The sequence below is a fragment of the Macaca mulatta genome, chromosome X (genome assembly GCF_049350105.2).
Source record: "Macaca mulatta isolate MMU2019108-1 chromosome X, T2T-MMU8v2.0, whole genome shotgun sequence".
NCBI lineage: Eukaryota > Metazoa > Chordata > Mammalia > Primates > Cercopithecidae > Macaca > Macaca mulatta.
Window position 1 is genome coordinate 42,989,318 of NC_133426.1, and position 23,940 is coordinate 43,013,257.

Sequence of the window (23,940 nt, forward strand, 5' to 3'; positions counted from 1 at the left end):
ACTAGTAAATAAGCCATGATATATTTGAACAATAGAATAGTATGCAGCAATGAGAATGAATAATTTGCAACTGCATACAAAAATATAGATTATTTTCACAAATTGTTGAGGGACATAAGCCAGGCACAAAAGAGTACATACTGTATTAGTCCACTTATATAAAATTAAAAAGGAGACAAAACTAACACATGTGGTTAGAAGTTAGTATACAGGGTACCTTTGTGGAGAGGGTTGTGACTAGAAGAGACAGTTCCACGTCCCTTGGAGGCCCTGGGAGTTCTAATGATGTTCAATTTCTTTATCTTGTGCAGGTTACAAAGGTATGTTCAGTTTTTAAAAACCTTAGATGTGGCCGGGCACAGTGACTCATGCCTGTAATCTCAGCACCTTGGGAAGCTGAGGCGGGCAGATCATGAGGTCAGGAGTTTGAGACCAGCCTGGCCAATATGGTGAAACCCCATCTCTACTAAAAATACAAAAAAATTAGCCAGGCATGGTGGTGCGCGCCTGTAGTCCCAGCTATGCAGGAGGCTGAGGCAGGAGAATCATTTGAATCCGGAAGGCAGAAGTTGCAGTGAGCCAAGATTGTGCCACTGCACTCCCACCTGGGTGATAGAGTGAGATTCCATCTCAAAACAAACAAACTGGCAAAAAAAAAAAAAAAAAAAAATAGATATGCATTATGACTTGTGCACTATTTGTATGTATATTGTACATCAATAAACAGTTTAAGAAGATAAAAGAAAGCCAAACAAAAACAGAAATTTTATTCTGAATGAGAAAATATTATAGGACAGTGGATACACCAGAGAGTAAATAGCAAATAACATTGAAATGGATGGAAGTGAAGAAGCGAGCCATAATTTTTTAACATAAATATGATGTGTGATATCTTTGACCTTGAAAAATAATGAAATACTTCTTTCACACCTCCTTAGCTGGCACCTCCTTTCTCATCTCACATTGGATGTAAATGCTAGCGTCAACCACATGAGAATCTTTTTTTTTTTTTTTTCCTGCCTCAGGTTTATTTGTACAAATAGCACAGGAGGACCCCAGCCCCATGCAGATGGCAGCCCGGAGGCGGGGGTAGGGGGTCGCACCAGTCCTTCTGTCCTCACGTTGGCAGACAGAGATACCTACTCTGTAGCCTTTGTAGTGGCCTGGGCACCTTTGGGAGCCTGAGCTGGAATTGAAGCTGGAGCCGCAGCCTGGGCCTTGGTTTGATCCTTGGCCTTGGCCTTGGCCTTTGGCCAGCACAGCCGGAGCCCCTTGGCAATGCGAGCACGAGCACGCTTCCCAAGCTTGGGGTGGGCAATGTAGGCAAGTCGATCAATCTTGCGGCTGACACCCTTTGGGATCTTGGGCTTAACCTCCTTGGGCTTTATGAGGGCCTTGACAGCCTCGGCACGTGCACTCATGGCCTTGGCATTGTTGGCCTGCATCTTCTTTAGGCCCTTCTTGTTGTGCTTCTTGTCAAAGCGCATGTTCCTCAGGAACTTGGGGTCCACCCCCTTAAGAGATTCGTATCTTTGTGATCGGGGTTTCTTGATACCATTTCTGTGCCATTTTCGGGACTGGTTGTGTGTGGTGTGGTTCTTGGACTTGGCCATGTCTGCACCTTTAGCCGCGGCTCCCGAAGCGCCTAGAACCGGAAGAGCACATGAGAATCTTAATGTATTTTTATCAACATTGCTATGAGCAAAAGATGCTAGTAGTTGTTTTCAAATATACACATATATACACATAAGTGCAAACCATAGGAAAATGGACAAAATCAAAGTTCTACCAAGATTGCCTATTATTAGTTACTGACTTTTTCTGATAGAAAGAAAAAAATTGTGATTGTCCAGTCTCCCTGAGGATTTCTTTGTCTAATTTCTGATAGGGAAGTATCAAAGTGTGAATTCATTTAATATATACGACATCATAAAAAGCAAAATAATCCAACACAAAGTACAATGACATTTTCTTTCTTTGTATTTATTTTGCTGCTTTGGCCTATCATCTGCTTGATGTGCTAACAAGGAAAAGAGGGAGAAGCAAGGAGAGCAGCTGATGTAGAAAGGAAGACTGTCCTAGGATACTCAGGATTCCAGTGTTCTCTAGCTTACTACACTATTTTATGAAGAATAAGACAATATAGTCAAGACTTCTGCATGAAAGATTAGACTACCCGTGTGTAACCACAGAAGTCAAAGACAGGGCTGGTGAAGCTAAAAAGATTTTCTTAAAGTTTCCTAGTATTGACATACTTTGTTTGGTACTACAACTGTTAACTGTTAATCTTGAAAGGACCTTAGAGGAAAGGGTCCCAGTGTCTATGTTACACTGTTGAAGAAACAAAATAGTTTACCTCAGTGTTGCAATGTGTTTTTAGGGAAATGTGTCACCTATGAAAAATAGTGTCAACATCTTGCACAAATTTTACCCATGTGGCATATGAATTTCTGCAAGCATTCCAAAATCAATGACATATACCTACATATATCTTAGGCAAATATTAGCAGTTAGATATAATGTACAGACTAAAGTATTAGTCTGATCTGAATCAAAAATAAATTCAGTTTCCTGGAAATAAAAGGTAGACATAACCAAACACAGTACAGCCCTCTTATACTTATCTTGTGGAAGGTTACAGATGATTAAGAAATGACTCTAAATATATATTTGTTTCTAGGGAACATGACTATCTGCTAGCATTTCTTTGGTGTTATTGAACAGATTGGTTAATGATACTTTATTTCTCCTCAAATGAAAGTCCCCCCCCCCCCAAAGAAGTCATTTATTTTCTGTTAGAAAAGTTCAATGATTTCCTTGTGCCTTACTGGACAAACCACTCTGGTGTGCTCTATCGAACAATTCTTTTTAGCTGGAGCAGAGCCTTTGTAGTTGACTCTTCTGATGGACCTTGTTTTTAGCCTCAACCTGAAATATGGGTCACCATCCTCCACCTTTGCTACAAGAGACAGAAACTGCCATGAAAATAAATTATAACATCAGCACATCATGCACTGACTGGTATCACTGTTTATTTAGAAGCCAACCAACTTATCTTTCCTGAGGTGATGTAACAAGGGGCAAAGTGTATGGGCTTTGAAGTCAGAAGAGTGAGATTGAGACTTGGATCAGCTGTTTATTGCCTAAAGAAGGGAACTTCACTTCCCTAAAATGTCAACTTCTTTAAGTATGAAATGAATGAGGAATATTAGGAATAATATCAACAGTGCAGAGTAGAGTAGTTGTGAGAATTCGATTATAACTATATGAAGAAGGGCTTTGTAAGTACAAAAGCACAAAACATAATAAAATGGTTGAGCAGACACTATTGTAATCCTGTATAGTCCTTTGACCCACCTCTGAGTTCACCTGCAGCTGTTTCTGTGCATGAACCCTACCTCAAGCACCTGTGACTCTGCTTCTCTGCTTGAGAGCTTTCTCTGGCACCACAGGAGCCTGCTTAAGTGTACATGGATGCAAGTGGAAGTTGTAGAAAGTTAACACCCCTCAGGACAACCCTCAAACAATAGGGAATCAGAGTTGGTAGATAAATGCCTTAGTCTCCCCATCACTCTCTAGGAAGATTCTGGAGTGTATTTCATGTAGTTTCCCTGAGGGTTCTCACGATGGTTCTCATGATTTTGTATGTCAACTTGACTGGGCTAAGGGATACCCAGATAGCTGTAAAACATTATTTCTGCATATATCTATGAGAGTGTTCCTAGAAGGGATTAGCATTTGCATCAGTAGACTGAGTAAAGAAGACCACCTCATCAATTTGGGCAGGCATCATCTAATCCCTTGAGGGCCTGAATAGAACAAAAATGCTAACATGCTCTCTCTTCTTGAGCTGGGACTCCCATCTTCTATTTTCTCATGCCATCAGACATAGGAGTTCCTGGTTCTCAGGCCTTGGGACTAGTGATGGGAGTTATACTGTCAGCTTTCCTAGTCCTTCCTTCGGCTTGCAAATAGTGAAACTTCTCAGTCTCCATCATTTCATAAGCTAATTACTATAATAAATATCTCTCTGCCTCCTCTCTCTCTCTGTATATACACACACACACGCACGCGCATGCACACACATACACACACACATAAGGGTACATATATATAGATTCTATTTCTCTGGAGAACCCTGACTAATACAGTTCCCATCAGGATTGCTTCAGCTGCCCACTGCAATAACCTGTTCTTTAATGCACCCTCTATTGGCTTTTCTCCTCACTGTCTTGCTTCCCACTCTTTATCACTCATGTGGCTGTGGATCACCTCCTAAACAAAATACATGCACCCAGGTCCTTATCTTGATGTCTATTTTGGGTAGGGGGAGGAGCAAATTAAGATAGTGGTAGTGGTTCTTGAATGTGCCTGAGTGAGTTAATCCCTCCATGTCCCCATTCACAACCTTGAAACCAAGGGGGAAATCTTTCTCAGCTCATATTTCTGGGTGAAGTGTATGTTGCTTCTCTTTATTGTCTAAAGATGCTTCAGCAGCTGAGGTGATTACAGGATGTATCTTTTGACTGCAGTGAGGCTTGAGAGACCAACTGTAAAAACTCAACTGAGGAATGAGACTTGTGATGAGTCTATCATTTTGCTGAATGTGTTAAATGTATTTTTTGCAGATTATTTGTGAATTGTTCAAATTGTATGTTTGTACTAAACAATGACTCATCTACTCAATTCTTGTATTTTTTTCAACAAATAGTATAGAATGTTTTTTCTATATTAGACACAGTACTAGGCACCAAGGACATATTAGTAAAAAGAGCATACATGGATCATAGTTTCATGTTCTTTCAGAATTTAGATTCTATTAGAAGAGACAGACAATATATCGCCAATTAGATAACCCCCTTTTAAATTATAATTATGATAAATGCCATAAAATAGAATATATACATTCAGTGGGGCTTCTGAAAATCTAGAAACCAAATACTATGCGAACCAACAAGATATAGAATTATCGCTACATTCTTAGCCTTCTTGAAGTGATTAACATACCTTATACCTATACAGTTTTATTTACCACTTTGTCTCACAGTGGAAGAATATCATGCTGTGTTATTTCTATTTTGTTACTCTCAACAGCACAATGACTGTCAATGCTATTAACTGGTTCCATAGAAACTTTACTGCTGCCTATAGTAGCAGAGTGAATTATTGACAGGGTTAATCTTCTCCCAAATAATTTAGCCTTTCTGCAATTTACAGCAGTAAGTTTCTCAAGTGTGTATTTACTACAAAACCATCCATTTTTGGCTTTTATAAAAGCTGTAGGAGACATTTGTTACCTTGTCCTGTCACACTATGTAGTGTTAAATAGCGATGGTTTAATGTCATAAAATATAGTGGGGAAGACTGCTGAGACTTGAATATAATCAATTTGCTCCAATTCTAGTTTAGGTGAAAATTTATTGCTAAATTGCCTTTTTAAGAGCTACTTTGGTTATTTAATATTGATCTCAAAATGATTAAGAAATGAAACACTATTGATTTTTAAATGAAAAAAGTCCTTATAATGACAATAAGAACCAGATTGCAAAAATTTTAGGTGATAGAAGTAGATTTTAATAGTCTCCATCAGTTCCTAGAGTTGAATTTGCAAGCTATATAGTTCTTTTGCTTAGGTTGGAAAGTCCAACAAGGTTAAAAAAAAAAAAAAAAGTCCAGTTTGCTAACTGTAGAACAAAAGACATATTGTACAAATGTTGATATACTAAAAAATCATGAAATAGAGCTATATTTGACTATGGCCAGCAAGGATTTAGATCTAAAGTCATTACCTCATCACTAAATCTTAGAAAGCTTCTTGGGCCTGGTAGCAGGCATACAATAACACATGTTAATTGTTGTTTCCTGAATTATTTTCTGGTCATGCCCCTGTCCTGATTTTCCTTGAGTTACAGTAGCCTACATAGTCCTTGATGTTTTAAAGTCATTTCATATCACCTAGGAAGTAAGATCAAATCAGAAATTGTGACAGATATCTTTTTGATTTGGGATCAAAAATAATTTTCTAGAGGACAAATTTATTTCATCTATAAAGTAATTAAACTGTTTCAGATGAAAATCTTTCTAGAAGTTTCCTTGCCTTTCTATTCTCAAAGAAGTAGGTTTGTAGGTTTTCAGGATCATTTTTGGCACTTCTGCTCTTTTTCAGATAAAGACCCTCTTCTTAAGGAGCATGTTTGTACAACACTCCAAACAACTGTGCTTATCTATTTCCTCTTCACTCCATGACTAAGAGCTCTTGAATGGGTTATTGTGTTCTACTTTCATTTTTGCCTTACATAAATGCTGGTTTTGCTCCTTTGGAACAAGTACATGAATGTTTTCTCTTCTTTCTTACCTATCATCCTCTCTCCCTCTAGCTGTCATTCAGGGCTAGATTTTTAAAAAACATTCCAGTGCTAGCCAATTACACAATTTCTTATCCTTCACTAGACTCTTAACTTATAACAAATTCCACAACCACCATAGAAATGAAATGAAAAGAAATCTATATAAAAATTGTTCTCATCATTTTATAATTCAATTCCCATTCCTTTGTATGATTTCTGTAACACTTGCTGAATTCTAAAAGTAATTTTTTTCCAAAGAGGCCATTGGTTTAAAACAAATCTTTATTTGCTACACACTCCTAAATGTTAATACCAGTTGTAAACTCCACCAGTAGAAATTTAATTTAAATTTAAAATTATGACTTTTCTTGAGTTACATCATCTCTGTACAGGTATATGCATTAATATGCCATCTATATTCAACTTACTTTATATAGATGGGTGACTATAAATAAGGTAAAGATAGAAGCTCAGAAAAGAAAGTCAAAATAAAATAACAATTGTATAATCTAATTTTGCTTAATTTATACAAAAGTATGAATTCAATCTTCAGCTTCTACCTGAGGTAAACAGTATTTACATCAAACCTTTGAGGCATGTGTTGTGTTAGCTATAAAGGGTTTGAAAGAGAAAGAAAGGTAAATAGACTGCAGGCTTTGTTTTCTCTGCAATACATTCAATGTTCTAGTTTCAGAGGACAACAGCAGTAGTAATCTCTGCAATTGCTAATCAACATTGCATCACCAGGTCTCACATCTTGGCCATCCATTATTACTTATACAAATAGTGTGCTTTTGGCTTAGTTTTTATTCTTAAGTGTTTTAAGTTGGAAAGCAAAGTACATCTGACCTTATTGAAAAGTATTTGAAGAGGAAAAAGGTGGAACAAGAACAGAACCTTGCAGTGATTGTCCCCCCTGCAGGAACACCAAATTGAAGAACTATCACCACAAAAAACTATCACCACAAAAAAATACCTTCACAAGAACCAAATATCAGGTGAGTGATGACAATGCCTGGTTTTAATATTAAGGAAAGAGTCACTAAAGAAGGTAGGAAAGACATGATTGAATTGCCTACATCACTCGTCTACCATCCCCTGGCAGTAGCCTTGAGGCATGGGAAGAAAACCCGTGCACTTGTGGAAAGGAGAGTGTAGTGATTGTGGGACTTCGCATTGGAACTCAGTGCTGCTCTGTCACAGCAGAAAGCAACATGGGGCAAAACTCAGCCACAGCTCACGAAGGGAACATTTAGACCAGCCCTAGCCAGAGGAGAATCATCCATCCCAGTAACTGGAACCTGAGTTCTGGCAAACCTCACCACCATGGACTATAGTGCTCTTGGCCTCTGAATAAACTTGAAACACAGTCCAACCTACAAGGCCTGCAATTCCTGAGCAAGTCCTGGTACTGTGCTGGACTCATAGCCAGTGGACTTAGGGTACAGATGACCTGCTGAGATACCAGCTGGACCACCAAGAGAGTGTTTGCATTACACCTACCCCAATCCCCAACAGCTCTGCGAGAGACTCTTCTCTTCCATTTGAGGAGAGAAGAGGAAAGAGTAAAGGGGACTTTCTCTTGCAACTTGGATACCAGCTCAGCCACAGTAGGATAGGGCACCAGGCAGATTCCCGAGGTCCCCATTCCAAGCCCTAGCTCCTTGACAACATTTTTAGATACACCAGAAGGGAACCTGCTGCCTTGAAGGGAAGGACCCAGTTCTGGCAGAATTCATCACTTGCTAAATAAAGAGCCCTTGGGCCCTGAGGAAACATCAGTGGTAGCTGGGCAGTATTCACTGTGGGCCTTGGGTGAGACCCAGAGCCTTGCTGGCATCAAGGGTGACCCAGCACATTCCCAGCTATGGTGGCCACTGGGTGAGATGCCTTTTGTTTGAGGAAAAAAGAGGGAAGAGTAAAAGGGATTCTGTCTTGCAGCTTGTGTACCAGCTTGGCTACAGTTGGGTAGAGCACCAAGCAGACTCCTGGGGTCTCCGATTCCAGGGCTTGGCTCCTGGACAGTATTTCTGGACCTTCCCTGCGCTAGAGAGGAGCCCAATACCCAGAAGAGAGAGACCCAGACCTGGTGGCATTCACCATAGGCTGACTGAGGAGCCCTTGGGACCTGAATGAACATTGATGGTAGCCAGGCAGTACTTTCCATGGGCATGGAGGGGGTGGTAGTAGCCACAGGGAGAAAATCCTTCTGCTTGAGGAAAGGAGAGGGAAGACTGGGAAGGACCTTGTCTTGAAGCTTACATGCCACTTCAGCCACAGTGGAATGGAATAGAGCACCAAGTAGAGTCCTAAGTTCCTTAACTCCAGGCCCTGGCTTCCAGATGGCATTTCTGGACTCCCCCTTGGCCCAAGGGAAGCTCACCATCCTGAAGGAAAGAACACAAACCTGGCTAGCTTTGCCACCTGTGGATTGTACAGCCCTTGGGCCTGGAGAGAACATCAGCAGTAGCCAGGCAGTGGTTACCATGGGCCTTGGGCAAGACCTAGTGCTGTGCTGGTTTGAGGTCTAACCCAGTGCAGTCCCAGTGGTGATGGCCACAAGGGTGCTTGGGTCACTCCACCCTAGGTCCAGGAGGCTTACCACAGAGAGAGAATCCATTTGTTTGGGAAAAAGTAAGAGAACAACAAGAGTATCTAGCTGGTAATCCGGAGAATTATTCCAGATCTTATCCAAGACCACCAAGGCGGTACCTCCATGAGTCTGCAAGAACCACAGCATCACTGAGCTTGCAAAGTTGGCTTAGATCACAACACCCAAGCACCTTCTAATACCTGGAAAGTCTTCCAAGGAAGAATGGGTACAAACAAGCCCAGACTGAAAAGACCAAAATAAACACCTAACTCTTCAATGCCCAGACAACAAACATCCACAAACATTAAGACTAACCAGGAAGCCCTCACTAAATAAACTAAATAAGGTACCAGAGACTAATGCCAGAGTGACAGAGATATGCGACCTTTCAGACAGCGAATTCAAAATAGCTGTGTTGAGGAAGCTCAATGAAAATCAAGAGAACACAGACAAAACAAATTCAGAATCTTATCAGATAAATTTAATGAAGAGATTTGAAATAATTAAAAAGAATCAAGCAGAAATTCTGGAGCTGAAAAATTCAATTTGCCTACTGAAGACTGCATCAGGATCTCTGAACAAAATTATTGATCAAGCAGAAGAAAGAATTAGAGAGCTTGAAGACAGGCTATTTGAAAATACAGTCAGAGGAGACACAAGAAAAAAAGAATAGAAAAGAGTGAAACATGCCTACAAGATCTAGAAAACAGCCTCAAAAGGGCAAATCTAAGAGTTATTGGCCTTAAAGAGCAGGTAGAGAAAGAGATAGGGGTAGAAAGTTTATTCAAAGGGATAACAAAAGAGAACTTCCCAAACCTAGAGAAAGATAACAATATACAAGTACAAGAAGGTTATATAACACCAAGCACATTTAACCCAAGGAAGACTACCTCCAGGTATTTAATAATTGAACTTCCAAAGGTCAACAATAAAGGATTCTAAGAGCAGCAACAGAAAATAAATGAATAACATAAAATAGAGCTCCAATACGGCTGGCAGCTGTCTTCTCAGTGGCAACCTTACAGGCCAGAAGAGAGTGGCATGATGTATTTAAAGTGCTAAAGGAAAATAAACTGTTACCCTAGAATAGTATATCTGGTGGAAATACCCTTCAAACATGCAGGAGCTCCAATACGTCTGACAGCAAATTTTTTAGTGGAAATCTTGCAGGCCAGGAGAGAGTGGCATGACATATTTAAAGTGCTGAAGGAGAAAAGCTTTCATCCTAAAATAGTATATTCAGTGAAAATATTCTTCAAACATGAAGAAGAAATAAAGACTTTCTCAGACAAGCAAAAGCTGAGGGATTTCATCAGCACTAGGGCTGTCCTACAAGAAATGCTAAAGGGAGTTCTTCAATCTGAAAGAAAAGGACTTTGATGGGCAATAAGAAGTCACCTAAAGGCACAAAACTCACTCACTAGAAACGGTACGAACACACACACAAAATACCCACAAAATATTATAACACTATAATTGTGGCATATAAACTACTCATATCTTGAGTATAAAGACTAAAAGATGAGCCTATCAAAAATAATAATTACAGCAACTTTTCAAGTAAGATATAAATGGAAACAACAAAATGTTAAAGGGAATGAAGTTAAGTGTAGAGTTTTCTCTTTGCTTGTTTGTTTCTGCAATCAGGGTTATCATCAGTTAAAATGAGATATTATTGGCAAGCCTCACGATAATCTCAAATTAGAAAACCTACAATAAATACACAAAAAATTAAAAGCAAGAAATTAAAACATATCACCTGAGAAAATCACAAGTATTTGAAGAGGTACTTTATTATTTGAGGTTTCATATCTTATTGTCACCTTTTTTTGGTTTATATGTATTAGCAAATTCCTGTAGCTCTAAGTCCTAGACTGTATTCATATGCCTAATATCATTCCATTCACATCATGTTCAGTAAATACTAGTTTAAAATTACAATAGCGATGATGATGAATATAATTCTAAGTGATGGCTGATGTAATAGCAATCATTTTACTTCTTTAATATTCTCTTCTTTGAGCCTCCTTCTTTATCACCATATGTTACAGTGAAACCTTTCCAAGTTAGTATGACATTACACATTTTATTAAGTGGATTCTGAGTTAAAGGACACACTGATAAAGATTGCAGATGAGAGGAATCATAACAAAGACAGGAGATTATTTAAATGAATGTTATGATTAGGAAGTACATTGATAAGGACATCAGAATTTGAGAGATAGGAGATCAACAACACCTACTGTAGAAACGTTATCAATTTGAATAACAGGAAGCTTTTTTTTTATTTTAATGATCATTATAGAGTAAGAATCTAAAAGAGTTGGAAGGGAAGAAATCTAAGCAATTCTCATTTTCATCCTATTGTGTCTCAAGGGCATTAGAAATATAGCAGTATCTGAAGCCAGGGTTCAGAGAAGATATTAATCAGTCCCTGAAGCTGCTACTCCCAGATCCAGGTAACTGGAGGCCCAGCAGGTCAGCCTAGCACTCTGAGGCCCAACATCACCACTGTAGAGAGTGGCTGTGCTCCAAATCATTCTCACCATTGTGAGAATCATTCCACCTTTTTCCTGTGGAATCATTATTTTTTGTTTGTATGTTTTGCTCAGATAAAATGTTTCACTTCATGGGAGGACATTTTGCCTAGGACTGATTCATCATCAGTGAGAATGGCAGTGATTTCTGTGTTTTAGAAACTCAGACAAGAGTCAAATGCTTTCAAATTCCAGAGAATCATATTTTTCTCTTCTTTTTATGGTACCTAATCACAACTTCTGGATAAGTGTGTATGTGTGCAGTGGTGGGCAGTGTGAACTTGTGAGGGGAGAGAAGAGTGTAGGGAAGTGAGGAGAGAAGACTCTTCAAGTACATGCTGCTGGTGTACCACCTATGATTCCTTCAAAGCCTCTTAGTGCTGAATTTCTAACTGCCAGCACCTGAATTTCTTTGCCCAAGAAATTTCTCGAGTCTTCACAGACTGCTTTGTTCACCTTTAGAAAAAACTTCAAGTGCCCTGGAGTCATCCTCACCCCTACCACATGCTAGATATATGTCCTTCTATGACAAATAGGAGTTGGACCAATTCCTCAGGTAGAATACCTCTGAGCTGTCTACACCATCTCCTGGAGTTTCTAGTGGCCTTATGCTCCAGTTTTATGAAAGTTTTGGTCTTTGTAATAGCATAATAATAGCAAAATAACAGGGAAAACTTTCAGAAAGGTAAGAAATAACTATTATCTGCAAATACATACTTAACGACCCAAAAAAATCAACTGAAAACCTTTTAGAATTCAAGAGTTCCATAAAATGTCAGGATAAAGATAAATACGCAGAAATAAATCACTTGCATGCTTACCAGAAAATACTATTAAAGTTAAAAGATTAAATCAATAATAGCATCAAATATTATAAAATCTAAAAGGCACAATTCTAACAAGAAAATGCAGAGTCTCTGTGCATAAGACTGAAAATTTATCAAAAAAGAGAAAATATTTGGAGAAAAAATGGAGTAATATACCATATAGCTGAAAGAGAACATTATTTAGAGATTGCATTCCTTACCAAATTTATTTAAAGTTTTAACACAATTTCATTCAAAATTCCTGTCTTTGTAAATTGACACAATTATTTTAAAGTTTAGCCAAAAGAGCAAATAGGCAATAACAATTGAAATATAAGAAAATCCTCAAGATTTCACAACTTACCACAAAGCTACAGTAATCAAGGTAATATTGTCAAAAGGATAGACACATAGATCAATGGACTAGAATAGAAAGCCCAGAAGTAGTCACACAAAACTATGGTTAATTACAAACATCACATGTTCTCACTCCTAAGTGGGAGTTGAACAATGAGAACACATGGACACAGGACGGGGAACATCACACACTGGGCCCTGTTGGGGGGTCGGGGGATAGAGGAGGCATAGCATTAGGAGAAATATCTAATGTAGATGACGGGTTGATGGGTGCACCAAACCACCATGACACGTGTATACCTATGTAACAAACCTGCACGTTCTGCACATGTATCCTAGAACTGAAAATATAATAAAAATATGATTAATTGAAAGTTTTATTGCAATAATTATAGATTCACTATGGTTTTAAGAAATAATAGAAATAAATCTCATACCCTTCACCTAGTTTCTCCCAATAGTAAAATTTTACAAAACTATAGCAAAATATCAAAACCAGAATCCATCAATCCTATTCAGATTTCCCTAGTTTTACTTGTATTCATGTATGTGTGTGTATGTGTATTTAGTTCTATACAATGTAATCACATGTAGGTTCCTGTATCTATCACCACATTAAGATCCAGAATAGTTCTATCACCAAAGCATCCCTTTTGTTTGCCTTTCTATAACCACAGTTACCACTTTCCTGATGCCACCAACCACCCTGTTCCTAAACCTGGCAGCCACTAACCTGTCACTATTTCCATAACGTTGTCATTTCAAGAAGATCACATAAATGAACTTTTCAATATGTAATCTTTTGTGATTGGCTTTTTTGAACCCCAGGAAATGGTGTAGAATGAATGGACAGTTAAGAGGCATTCCACCTAAGAAACTGGGGTAGTTACATTTCAACTCCTGTCCATCATATAGAGGCCTATATTGGCATGTGGTTCAGGGCACTTAAAGCTTTTTTTCACTGGAGATTTGTCCAAGTTGTTGAGTGTATCAAGTTGGTTTATTTTTGTTACTGAGTAGTATTCCATGGCATGGATACATCCCCATGTGTTTAACTATTTACCTGTTGGACCACATTCAGGCTGATCCCAGTTTTTGGTTCTTATGAATGAAGCTACTATGAACATTCTTGTACAGATTTTTGTTGTAAACATAAGTTTCATTTCTCTGGGATAAATCCCAAGAGTGCAATTGCTAGTTTGCATATTGACTACATATTTATATTTTAATTACATCTTTAGCTTTATAAAAAACTGCCAAACACTTTTTGGGAGTGGTTGTACCATTTTACAGTAATTCCCACCAGTAATGTGCAGGTGATCCAGTTTCTTCTCATCTTTATCAACATTCAGTGTTGTCTCTATTTTTTATTTTAGCCATTATAATAAATGCAGAGTGATATGTTATTTTGCATTTTAGATCATTTGGATAACTTGGCTTTAATTTGCGTTGATGGATGCTGATGTGGAATATCTTTATGTGTTAATTAACCACCTGTATGCCCTCTGTAATGAAATGTCTCTTCAAGTCTTTTGATCATTTTCTAATTGGAAGTTTTTGAATTTATACTGTTCAGTTTTATGAGCTCTTTATATATTCTAAATACTAGTCGTTTGTCACATATGTGGCTTGGAAATATTTTCTCCCAGTCTGTAGCTTGTCTTTCCATCCTGTTCATGTGGACTTTCACACAGCAAAAGTTTTTAATTTTGATGAAGTCCAGTTTATCAATGTTTTCTCTTATTGGTTGTGATTTTGATGTCAAGTCTAAGAACTTTTTGCCTAGCCTTAAATCCTAAGATTTTATCCAGTGTTTTTTCTAAAAGTTTTATAGATTGACATTTTACATTTAAATCCATTGATCTATATTGAGTTAATTTTTGTGTAAGATATGAGATTTATGTCGAGGCTTTTGAAAAGGCTCTCCTTCCTCTATTGAATTGCTTTTGCATCTTCGCCAAAAATCAGTTGAGCATATCTGTATGGGTCTATTTCTGTGTGAACTATTCCGTTTCATTTATATATTTCTCTCTCCCTTCACCAATATCACATTATCTTGATGAATGTAGCTATATAGTAAGCTTTAGTATATGGCAGAGTGATTCATCCCACTTTATTCTTCTTTGTCAAGATTGTTTTACCTATTCTAGGGTGTGCACCTTCCACATAACTTTAGTATAAGCTTGTCTATGTCTACAATAAACTTTGCTGACATTTTTATAGGGTTTGCATTAAGCTTATAGATCAATATAGGGAGAATTTACATCTTTACTCATGTAAATTTATTGATGTTGATTGATGTTGAGTCCTTCAATCAAAGAACATGGTATATCTCTCCATTTATTTAGGTCTTATTTGATTTGCCTTATCAGCATTTTCTAATGTAAAGCATACAGACCCTGGATATGTTTTGTTAAGTGTATACCTAAGAACTGTATTTTCTTTAAGCAACTGTAAGTGGTGTATTGTATTTTTAATTTTAGTTTCCTCACACTCATTGTGAGTATATGAAATGCAATTGACTTTTATGTTGATTTTGTATCTTGCAACCTTGCTGAATTTGTTTATTAGTTTTAGGAGTTTTCTGGTAGATTCCTTGGGATCTCTACACAGACAATCATGTCGTCTGCAAATATCAATAGCTTATCTTCTTTTCCAGTCTGCATTCCCTTTATTTCTTTTCTTGCATGTTTCAATGACTAGATCTTTCAGTGCTATGCTGAATTAGAGTGGTGAGAATAGATATGCTTGCCTTGTTTCTAATCTTAGGGGAAAAGCAATTAGTCTTTCACCATTAAGTATGATGTTAGCTATAGGTTTCCTATAGATGCTTTTTATGAAGTTAAGGTAATTTCTCCCTATTTCTAACTTACTGAGAATATTTGTCATGAATGTGGATTTTTTTCAAATAATTTCCTGTGTCAATTGGCATGATTATTCTTATTTAGCCTGTTGATATGGTGGATTCCACTGACTGGTTTTTAATATTGAACCGGCTTTATATACCTGCAATAAATCCCATTTGGTCATTGTATAGATTCTTTTTATGAATTGTTGGATTTTATTTGTTTTAATATTTTGTTGAGGCTTTTTGCATCTAAGTTTATGAGATATATTGGTCTACAGATTACTTCTTTTGCATTATCATTGTCTGGTTTTGGTAGTAGTGTAACACTGTTCTCATAAAATGAGTTTGGAAGGAGTTAGGACATGTTTCCGCCTTTTCTATTTTCAGGAAGAGATTGTGTAAAATTAGTGTTGACTCTTATTTATGTGTTTGCTAAAAATCTCTAGGAAAACCATCTTTGCCTAGAGAGCTCTCTTTCTGGAGCTTTTTAATTATAAGTTTACTTTATTTAATGGTTATAAGGCTACTCAGCTGATTTGTTTCATCTTGATTGAGTTTTGGTGATTTGTGATCTTCAAAAAATTAATCCAGTTGTTGTAAAATGTATAAGCATAAAGTTATGCATAGAGTTTTCTTTTAATGGCTAAAAGATATGTAGTGTTAGCTCTTGTTACATCCTTGATGTTGGTGATTTGCATTTTCTCTCTTTTTATCATTGTCAGTATTTTCTATGATTTGAATGTTTGTGTCCCCTGTCAATTCATACCTTGAAACCTAATCACCAATGTAATGGTAATAAGAGGTGGGAAGGGACGTGAACTAGATGATGAACAGAAGATTCTCCAGCATCACTCCCTCCGCAAAAATACAACAAGAAACAATTCAAAGACAAGAATACCACCTCACAGTCTGCAGAACTCAGGAAAGAAGCAGAGCAACTCCCTGAGCTCACAGAATTGAGAGAAGCCATCATCAGTAATAGAAATGGTCATGTCACACTGCACTTTCCCCTGCCCCAAGCCAGCATAATGCCACTCCCAGAGAACTTCCCTAGACCTATTGTTTCTTTGGTAAGAGGAGGGAATTGAAGGAGAATGTTCAATCTCCCCATGAATCTGGGAGTCTTTGTGGGAAGCTCACTCTGGTTCTATCACACAGAAAGTATTTGGAGTGCCAGGAGGGCTGAACCACTGGGATGATTGGGGACCAAAAAAGCAGGGATCTGATTGTAGTGACTAGCATGCAGATATTGGTGGCTACTCTGAGCTCTGATAATCAGGAAGACCACATTTAAGCAACTGGCTGGAGCCATAGTGTTTCAGAGAACACAATACTCGAGAAACCTGAATCCCTGGGCTAGATTTTAAACAAATTCCAGGTGCTTGTGTGGAGCCTTCCCCTAGCCCCTAACAACTAAAATGTCAGGATTAAGTTCCAGTGGGCACTTAAGTATTCTCCAGACTGGGAAACAATGGCAGGGCAGGGAGCTACTTCCAGTTCTGACTATAAGTCCTCTCCAGAATGGGAAGAAATAACAGGCCAGTATTTAAGTTCCCAAACTAAGTAGTAAAGGTCTACCACCACCAAAGAACACCTGCAAAACCTAGAAGAGGTGCTTGTCTTCTTAACTAAGTAGACATTATTGTGAAGGTGGAAGAATTGCTAAAATTCAAGGAAATATGACACCACCAAAAGAGACCAAGCTCCAACAATGGATCCAAAAAAATTGAAGATCTATGAAATGTCAGACAGGAAATTCAGAATTATCCTCTAAAAGGAGTTTGGGAAATCACAAGAAAATATGGATAGGAAACCAAATACAATTTGGAAAATGATTCAGAAACAAAAATAAATATTTGACAAATAAATAGAAATAATTAAGTCATAGAAAGAATTAATAATTGAACTGAAAAACTCATTAGAAAATTTCAACAGATGATTTTCTCAAACAGAATGAAGAATTAGCAAGCTTGAAGACAAAACATATAAAATTAGTCAATCAGAGGAGAAAAAAAAAAGATACAGAAAACTAAAGAAAGCCTATGAGAATTATGGGATACCATCAAGTAAACTAACCTCTGCATAATAGGATTTCCAAAGGAGATGAGAGAGAAAAAGGCCCATAAAGCATATACAAAGAAATAACAGCTGAAAATTTCCCAAATCTAAAGAAAGATTACACCATCCGAGCACAGAAAGGCCAAAGGTCACTAATCAAATTAAACCCAAAGAAGAAATCCTCAAGGCATATTATAATCAAATTAGCAAGAATCAAAGGCAAAGAAAGAATACAGAAACCAGCAAGAGTGAAGAAACAGAACACATTTGACAGAGTCAAAATGTGAATTTTAGTGGATTTCTCAGCAGAAACCCTGCAGGTCAAGAGAGAGGGATGTTATATTCAAAATACTGCAGGAAAAAAAGAAAACAAACTCAAACTTCCAAACAAGAATAGTAACCAGCAAAGCTATTCTTCTAACATGAAGGAAGGTAAGGATTTTTCCAGACAAACAAAAGCTGAAGGAATTAATCAACACTGGACTTCTCTTACAAGAAATGAGGAAATCCTTCAGTCTGAAAGAAGTGGACACGAATGTGTACCAACAACAACAATAACAACAAAGACATATGAAGGTATAAAACTCACAGGGAAAAGAAAGACAACAGACAAATTCAGAATACTCTACAGCTGGGGTTGGAGCAAGATGGCAAAATAGAGGCCTCCACCAATCATCCTCCCCACAGGAACAGCAAATTTAACAACTCTCTAGAAAAAAAAACAAAGCACCTTAATAAGAACCAAAAATTAGGCACCAGCTCAGTCACAGTGGGAGTCGGGTAAAGCACCAAGCCAGTGTTCGGAGTCCCTGTTTCCATGCCTTGGCTCTTAGAGAGCATTTCTGGACCTGCCCTGGCCCAAGGAAAACACACTTTCCTGGAGGTTGAGTCTCAGGGCTGGCAACAATCAACATAAGCTTACTGAAGAGCCTTTGGACTTTAAGAGAACATCGGTGGTAGCCTGGAAGTACTTCCCATCGGCCTGTGGTGGTGGTGGCCATGGAGAAAGGTTTCTTTAACTGTGGAAGAAAGAGTGAGAAGGACTTTGTCTCATGGTTTGAGTGCCAGCTTAGCCATAGTAGAATAGAGCACTAGGTAAATTCCAAAGGTTCCGGACTCCAGGTCCTGGCTCCTGGATGGCATCTCTGAATCTGCCTAAAGCCTGCTGGAACTTACTACGCTAAAGGGAAAGACAGAAGCCTGACTATCTTTGCCACCTGCTGATTGTAGAGTGCTAGGGCCTTGAGAGCACATAGGCTGTAGCCAGGTTGTAGTAACAGCAGGCCTTGGGGGAAACCCAGTGCTGTGCTGGCCTCATATCTAACCCAGTTCAGTACCATTCATGGTGACCACAGGGGTGTTTATTTCACCCCACCCCCTATTCTAGGTGGCTCAACAAAGAGAGATAGAGACTATTTGTTTGGGAGAAAGTAAGATAACAACAAGAGTATCTGCCTGGTAATCCAGAGAATTATTCCAGATCTTATCCAAGACTTCCAAGGTGGTACCTCCATGAGTCTGTAAGAACCACAGCATTACTGGGCTTGGGGTGCCCCCAATGCAGTTATGGCTTAGATCACAATATCCAAATGTCTTCAAATACATGGAAAGTCTTCCAAAGAAGGACAGGTACAAACAAGCCCAGAATGAAAAGACTAAAATAAATATCTAACTCTTCAACGCCCAGACATCCACAAGCATCAAGACCAATCAGGAAAACATGACCTCATCAAACAATTAAGTCACCAGGTACTAATCCCATATAAACAGAGATATGTTACCTTTCAGACAGAGAATTCAAAATAGCTGTTTTTAAGGAAGATCAATGAAATTCAAGGTAACACAGAGTAGGATTTCAGAATTCTATAATATAAATTTAACAAAGAGATTGAAATAATTTAAAAGAATCAAGAAGAAATTCTGGAGCTGAAAAATGCAATTGGCATCAGGGTCTCTCAAGATAAGAACTGATCAAGCAGCAGAAAGAATTAGTGAGCTTGAAGACATACTATTTAAAAATACACAGTCAGAAGAGACTAAAGAAAAAAGAATGAAGCATGCCTACAAGATCTAGAAAATAACTTCAAAAAGGCAAATCTAAGAGGTATTAACCTTATAGAGGAGGTAGAGAAAGAGATACAGGTAGAAAGTTTATTCAAAGGGACAATAACAGAGAACTTTTCAAACCTAGAGAAAGATACCAATATTCAGGTACAAAATGGTTATAGAACATCAAGCAGATTTAACCCAAAGAAGACTACCTCAGGGCGTTTAATAATCAAACTCCCAAATGTTAAGGATAAAGAAAAGATCCTAATAGCAGCAAGGGGGAAAAAAAAAAGTAACATACAGTGGAGCTCCAATACATCTTGCAGCAGATTCAGTGGAAACCTTACAGACCAGGAGAGGGTGGCATGACATATTTAAAGTGCTGAAGGAGAAAACAAACAAACAAACAAAAAACTTTTACACTGGAATAGTGTATCTGTTTAAAAAAAAAAAAAAAGAAAGAAAAGAAAAAGAAAAAATCTTTCGAACATAAAGGAGAAGCAAAAGCTGGGGCATTTCATCAATACTAGACCTGTCCTACAAGAAATGAATAAATGCTAGAGAGTTCTTCAATCTGAAAAAAAGGATATTAATGAGCAATAGGAAATCATCTGAAAGTACGAAATTCACTGGTAATAATAAGTACACAGAAAAACACAGAATATCATAACACTGTTATTGTGGTGTATAAACTACTTCTTATCTCAGGAAACAGACTAAAAGATGAACCAATAAAAAATAATAAGTACAACAACTTTTCAAGACAGTGACAGTACAAGAAGATATAGAGACAACAAAAAGTTTAAAAGTCAAGTGATGAAGTTAAAATATAGAGTTTCCATCAGCTTTCTTTTTGCTTCCTTGTTTGTTTTTGTAATCAGTGTTAAGTTGTCATCAGTTTAAAAGAGTGGGATATATGATAATATTTACAACAAGCCTCATGGAAACCTCAAATAAAAAACATACAACAGATATGCAAAAAATAAAAAGCAAGAATTTAAAACATACCACCAGAGAAAATCATCTTCCCTAAAAGGAAGATAGAAAGGAAGAAAAGAAGACTACAAAACTACAAGAACACGAATAATGGTAGAAGCAAGTCTGCACCTATCAATAATAATAACATTGAATGTAAATAGACTAAACTCTCCAATCTAAATACATAGAGTGGTTCAATGGATTAAAATATAAGACCCCATTATCTGTTGCCTATAAGAAACACACTTCACCTATAAAGACACACATAGACTGAAAATTAAGTGGTGGAAAAAACACTCCATGCCATTGGAAATCAAAAGCAGCAGGAGTATCTGTGCTTATACCAGACAGAATAGATTTCAAGACTAAAAGTATAAAAAGAGATAAATAAAGTCATTATATAATGAAAAAGGCATCAATTCAGTAAGATAATATAATAATTGTAAATACGATATGAACTGAATACTAGGGCTCACAGATGCTATTATATAGATATTAGAAGCATATACTGATATCAGAATGTACAGATATAACATACAGGTATTAGAAGCAAATATAATATACAGATATTATAATATTCAGATATTAGAAGCAAATATTATTAGAGCTACACAGAGAGATAGACCCCAATAAAATAATAGCTGGAGACATCAACACTACATTTTCAGTATTGAAAAGATCTCCCAGAAGGAAAATCGACAAAAAAATATTGGACTTAATCTGTACTATAGACCAAATGGACCTAATATTTACAGAACATTTCATCCAATGGCTGCAGAATATGCATTCTTCTCCTTAGCATATGGATTAGTCTCAAGGATACAACATATGTTAAGTCAGAAAACAAGTCTCAAAACTTTCAAAAAATTAAAATAACATCAATCACTGTCTCTGACTACAATGAAATAAAACTGGAAATCATTAACAAGAAGAATTTGGGAAGTATAAAAACTCATGGGAGTTTTAAAATATGCTCCTGAATGACCAGTGTGTTAATAAAGAAATTAAGAAGCGCATTGAAAAATCTCTTGAAACAAATGATAACGGAAACACGACATACTAAAACCTATGGGATACAGCAAAAACAGTACTAAAAGGGAAGTTTATAGCAACAAGCATCTACATCAAAAAAGTAAAAGAAAATTAAAACAACCTAGTGATGTATCTTAAATAACTAGAAAAGAAATACCTAATTGAACCCAAAATTAGTAGAAGAAAAGAAATAATAAACATTAGAACAGAAATAAATGAAATTAAAGAAAACAATACAAATGATCAAAGAAATGAAAAGTTGGCTTTTGTAAAAGATAATCAAAACTGACAGACCTTTTGCCAGACTAAGAAAAAAGAGAGAAAACTCAAAATCAGAGAAGAAAAAGGAGATATTACAACCAATGCCACATAGATTCATAAGATTATTAGTGGCTGCTATGAGCGACTATATGTCGATAAATTAGAGAATCTAGAAGAAATGAATAAATACTTAGATATATGTAACCTGCCAAGTTTGAACCATGAAGAAATTCAAAACTTGAATAGATCAATAACAACTAATAAAACCAAAGCCTTAATAAAAAGTCTCCCAATAAACAAAAGCCCGGGACCCAGTGGCTTCACTGTTGAATTCTACCAAATATTAAAGAACTAATACCAATCTGACTCAAACTATTCCAAAAAACAGAGGAAGAGGGAATACTTCCAAATTCATTCTACAAGGCTAGTATTATCCGGAAACCAAGACCAGACAAAGACATATCAAAAAAGAAAAACTACAGGCCAATATTTCTGATGAATATTGATGCAAAAATCCCCAATGAAATACTAGCAAACCGAATTCAACAACACATTAAAATGATTATTCATTATGACCTAGTGGGATTTATCCTATGAATACAATGAGGGTTGAACACAGACAAATAAATCAAGGTGATACATCATATCAACAGAATGAAGAACAAAAGCCATATGATCACTTATTGATATTGAAAAAATCATATGATAAAATTCGACATCAAATCCTGAAAACACTCTGTATAAAAGGAACATACTTCAATAAAAGCCACATATAACCAACCCGCAGCTAATATCATACTGAATGGGGAAAAACTGAAAGTCTTTATGACCTGGAAAATGACAAGGGTGCCTACTTTCATCACTGTTATTCAACATAGTAGTGGAAGTGCTAACAAGAGCAATCAGACAAGAGAAAGAAACAAAGGGCATGAAAATTGGAAAGGAAGAAGTCAAATTATCCTTGTTTGCAGATTATATGATCTTATATTTCGAAAAACCTAAAGACTCCAGCAAATAACTATTAGAACTAACAAACAAATTCAGTAAAGTTACAGGATACAAACAAACATAGAAAAATCAGTAGCATTTTTATATGCCAACAGCAAACAATCTGAAAAAACATCAAGAAAATAATTCTATATACTATAGCAACAATAAAAAAAGATACCTAGGAATAAACAACCAAAGACATGAAAGACTGATACAATGAAAACTATAGCCAAAGCAATACTGAGCAAAAAGAACAAAGCTGGAAATATCACAATTACCCAACTTTAAAACATACTACAAAGCTATAGTAACCAAAACAGCATGGTACTGGCATAAAAACAGACACACTGACCAATGGATCAGAATAAAGAACTCAGAAATAAATCCACACATTTACAGCGAAACTCATTTTCAGTAAAGGTACCAAGAACATTGAATAAAGGATGGTCTTTTCAACAAATGGTGCTGTATAAACATCAGAACAGAAATAAATGAAATTAAAGAAAACAATACAAATGATCAAAGAAATGAAAAGTTGGCTTTTGGAAAAGATCATGAAAACTGACAGACCTTTTGTCAGACTAAGAAAAAAGAGAGAAGACTCAAAATCAGAGAAGAAAAAGGAGACATTACAACCAATGCCACATAAATTCATAAGATTATTATAATCATAAGATTATTATTATAAACTGTATATTCACATACAGAAGAATAACACTAGATGCCTATCTCTCACCATATGCAAAAATCAAAGCAAAATGGATTAAAGACTTAATTGGCAGACCAGAATCTATGAACATAGTATAAAAAAAATTAAGGAAGTGCTTCAGGACATTTATCTGGGTAATAATTTTGGAGGAAAGACCTCAAAGCACAGGCAGCAAAGGCAAAAATAGACAAATAGAATTACATCAAACTAAAAATGCTCTACATAGCAAAGGAGGCAATCAACAGAGTGAAGAGACAGTCTATGGAATGTGAGAAAAATATTTGCAAGCTATACATCTGACAAGGGATTAATAACCAGAATATATAAGGAATTCAAACAACTTACTAGCAAAAATAAAAATAAAAAATAAAAAAC

General features: G+C 36.8%; 1 protein-coding gene across 1 annotated transcript; it reads right to left on the reverse strand.

The window, feature by feature from the left end:
* Positions 1-999: 999 nt before the first annotated feature.
* LOC708074 (large ribosomal subunit protein eL29-like) lies at positions 1,000-1,660 on the reverse strand. The gene has a single exon (XM_001096515.5). It carries the CDS (start codon positions 1,611-1,613, stop codon positions 1,140-1,142), a length of 474 nt encoding a protein of 157 aa, XP_001096515.1. The 5' UTR covers positions 1,614-1,660; the 3' UTR covers positions 1,000-1,139.
* Between the last annotated feature and the right edge of the window lie 22,280 nt (positions 1,661-23,940).

Bases quoted from the DNA above. Each gene is read 5' to 3' on its own strand.
- LOC708074 (XM_001096515.5), bottom strand. From the start codon at position 1,613: ATGGCCAAGTCCAAGAACCACACCACACACAACCAGTCCCGAAAATGG.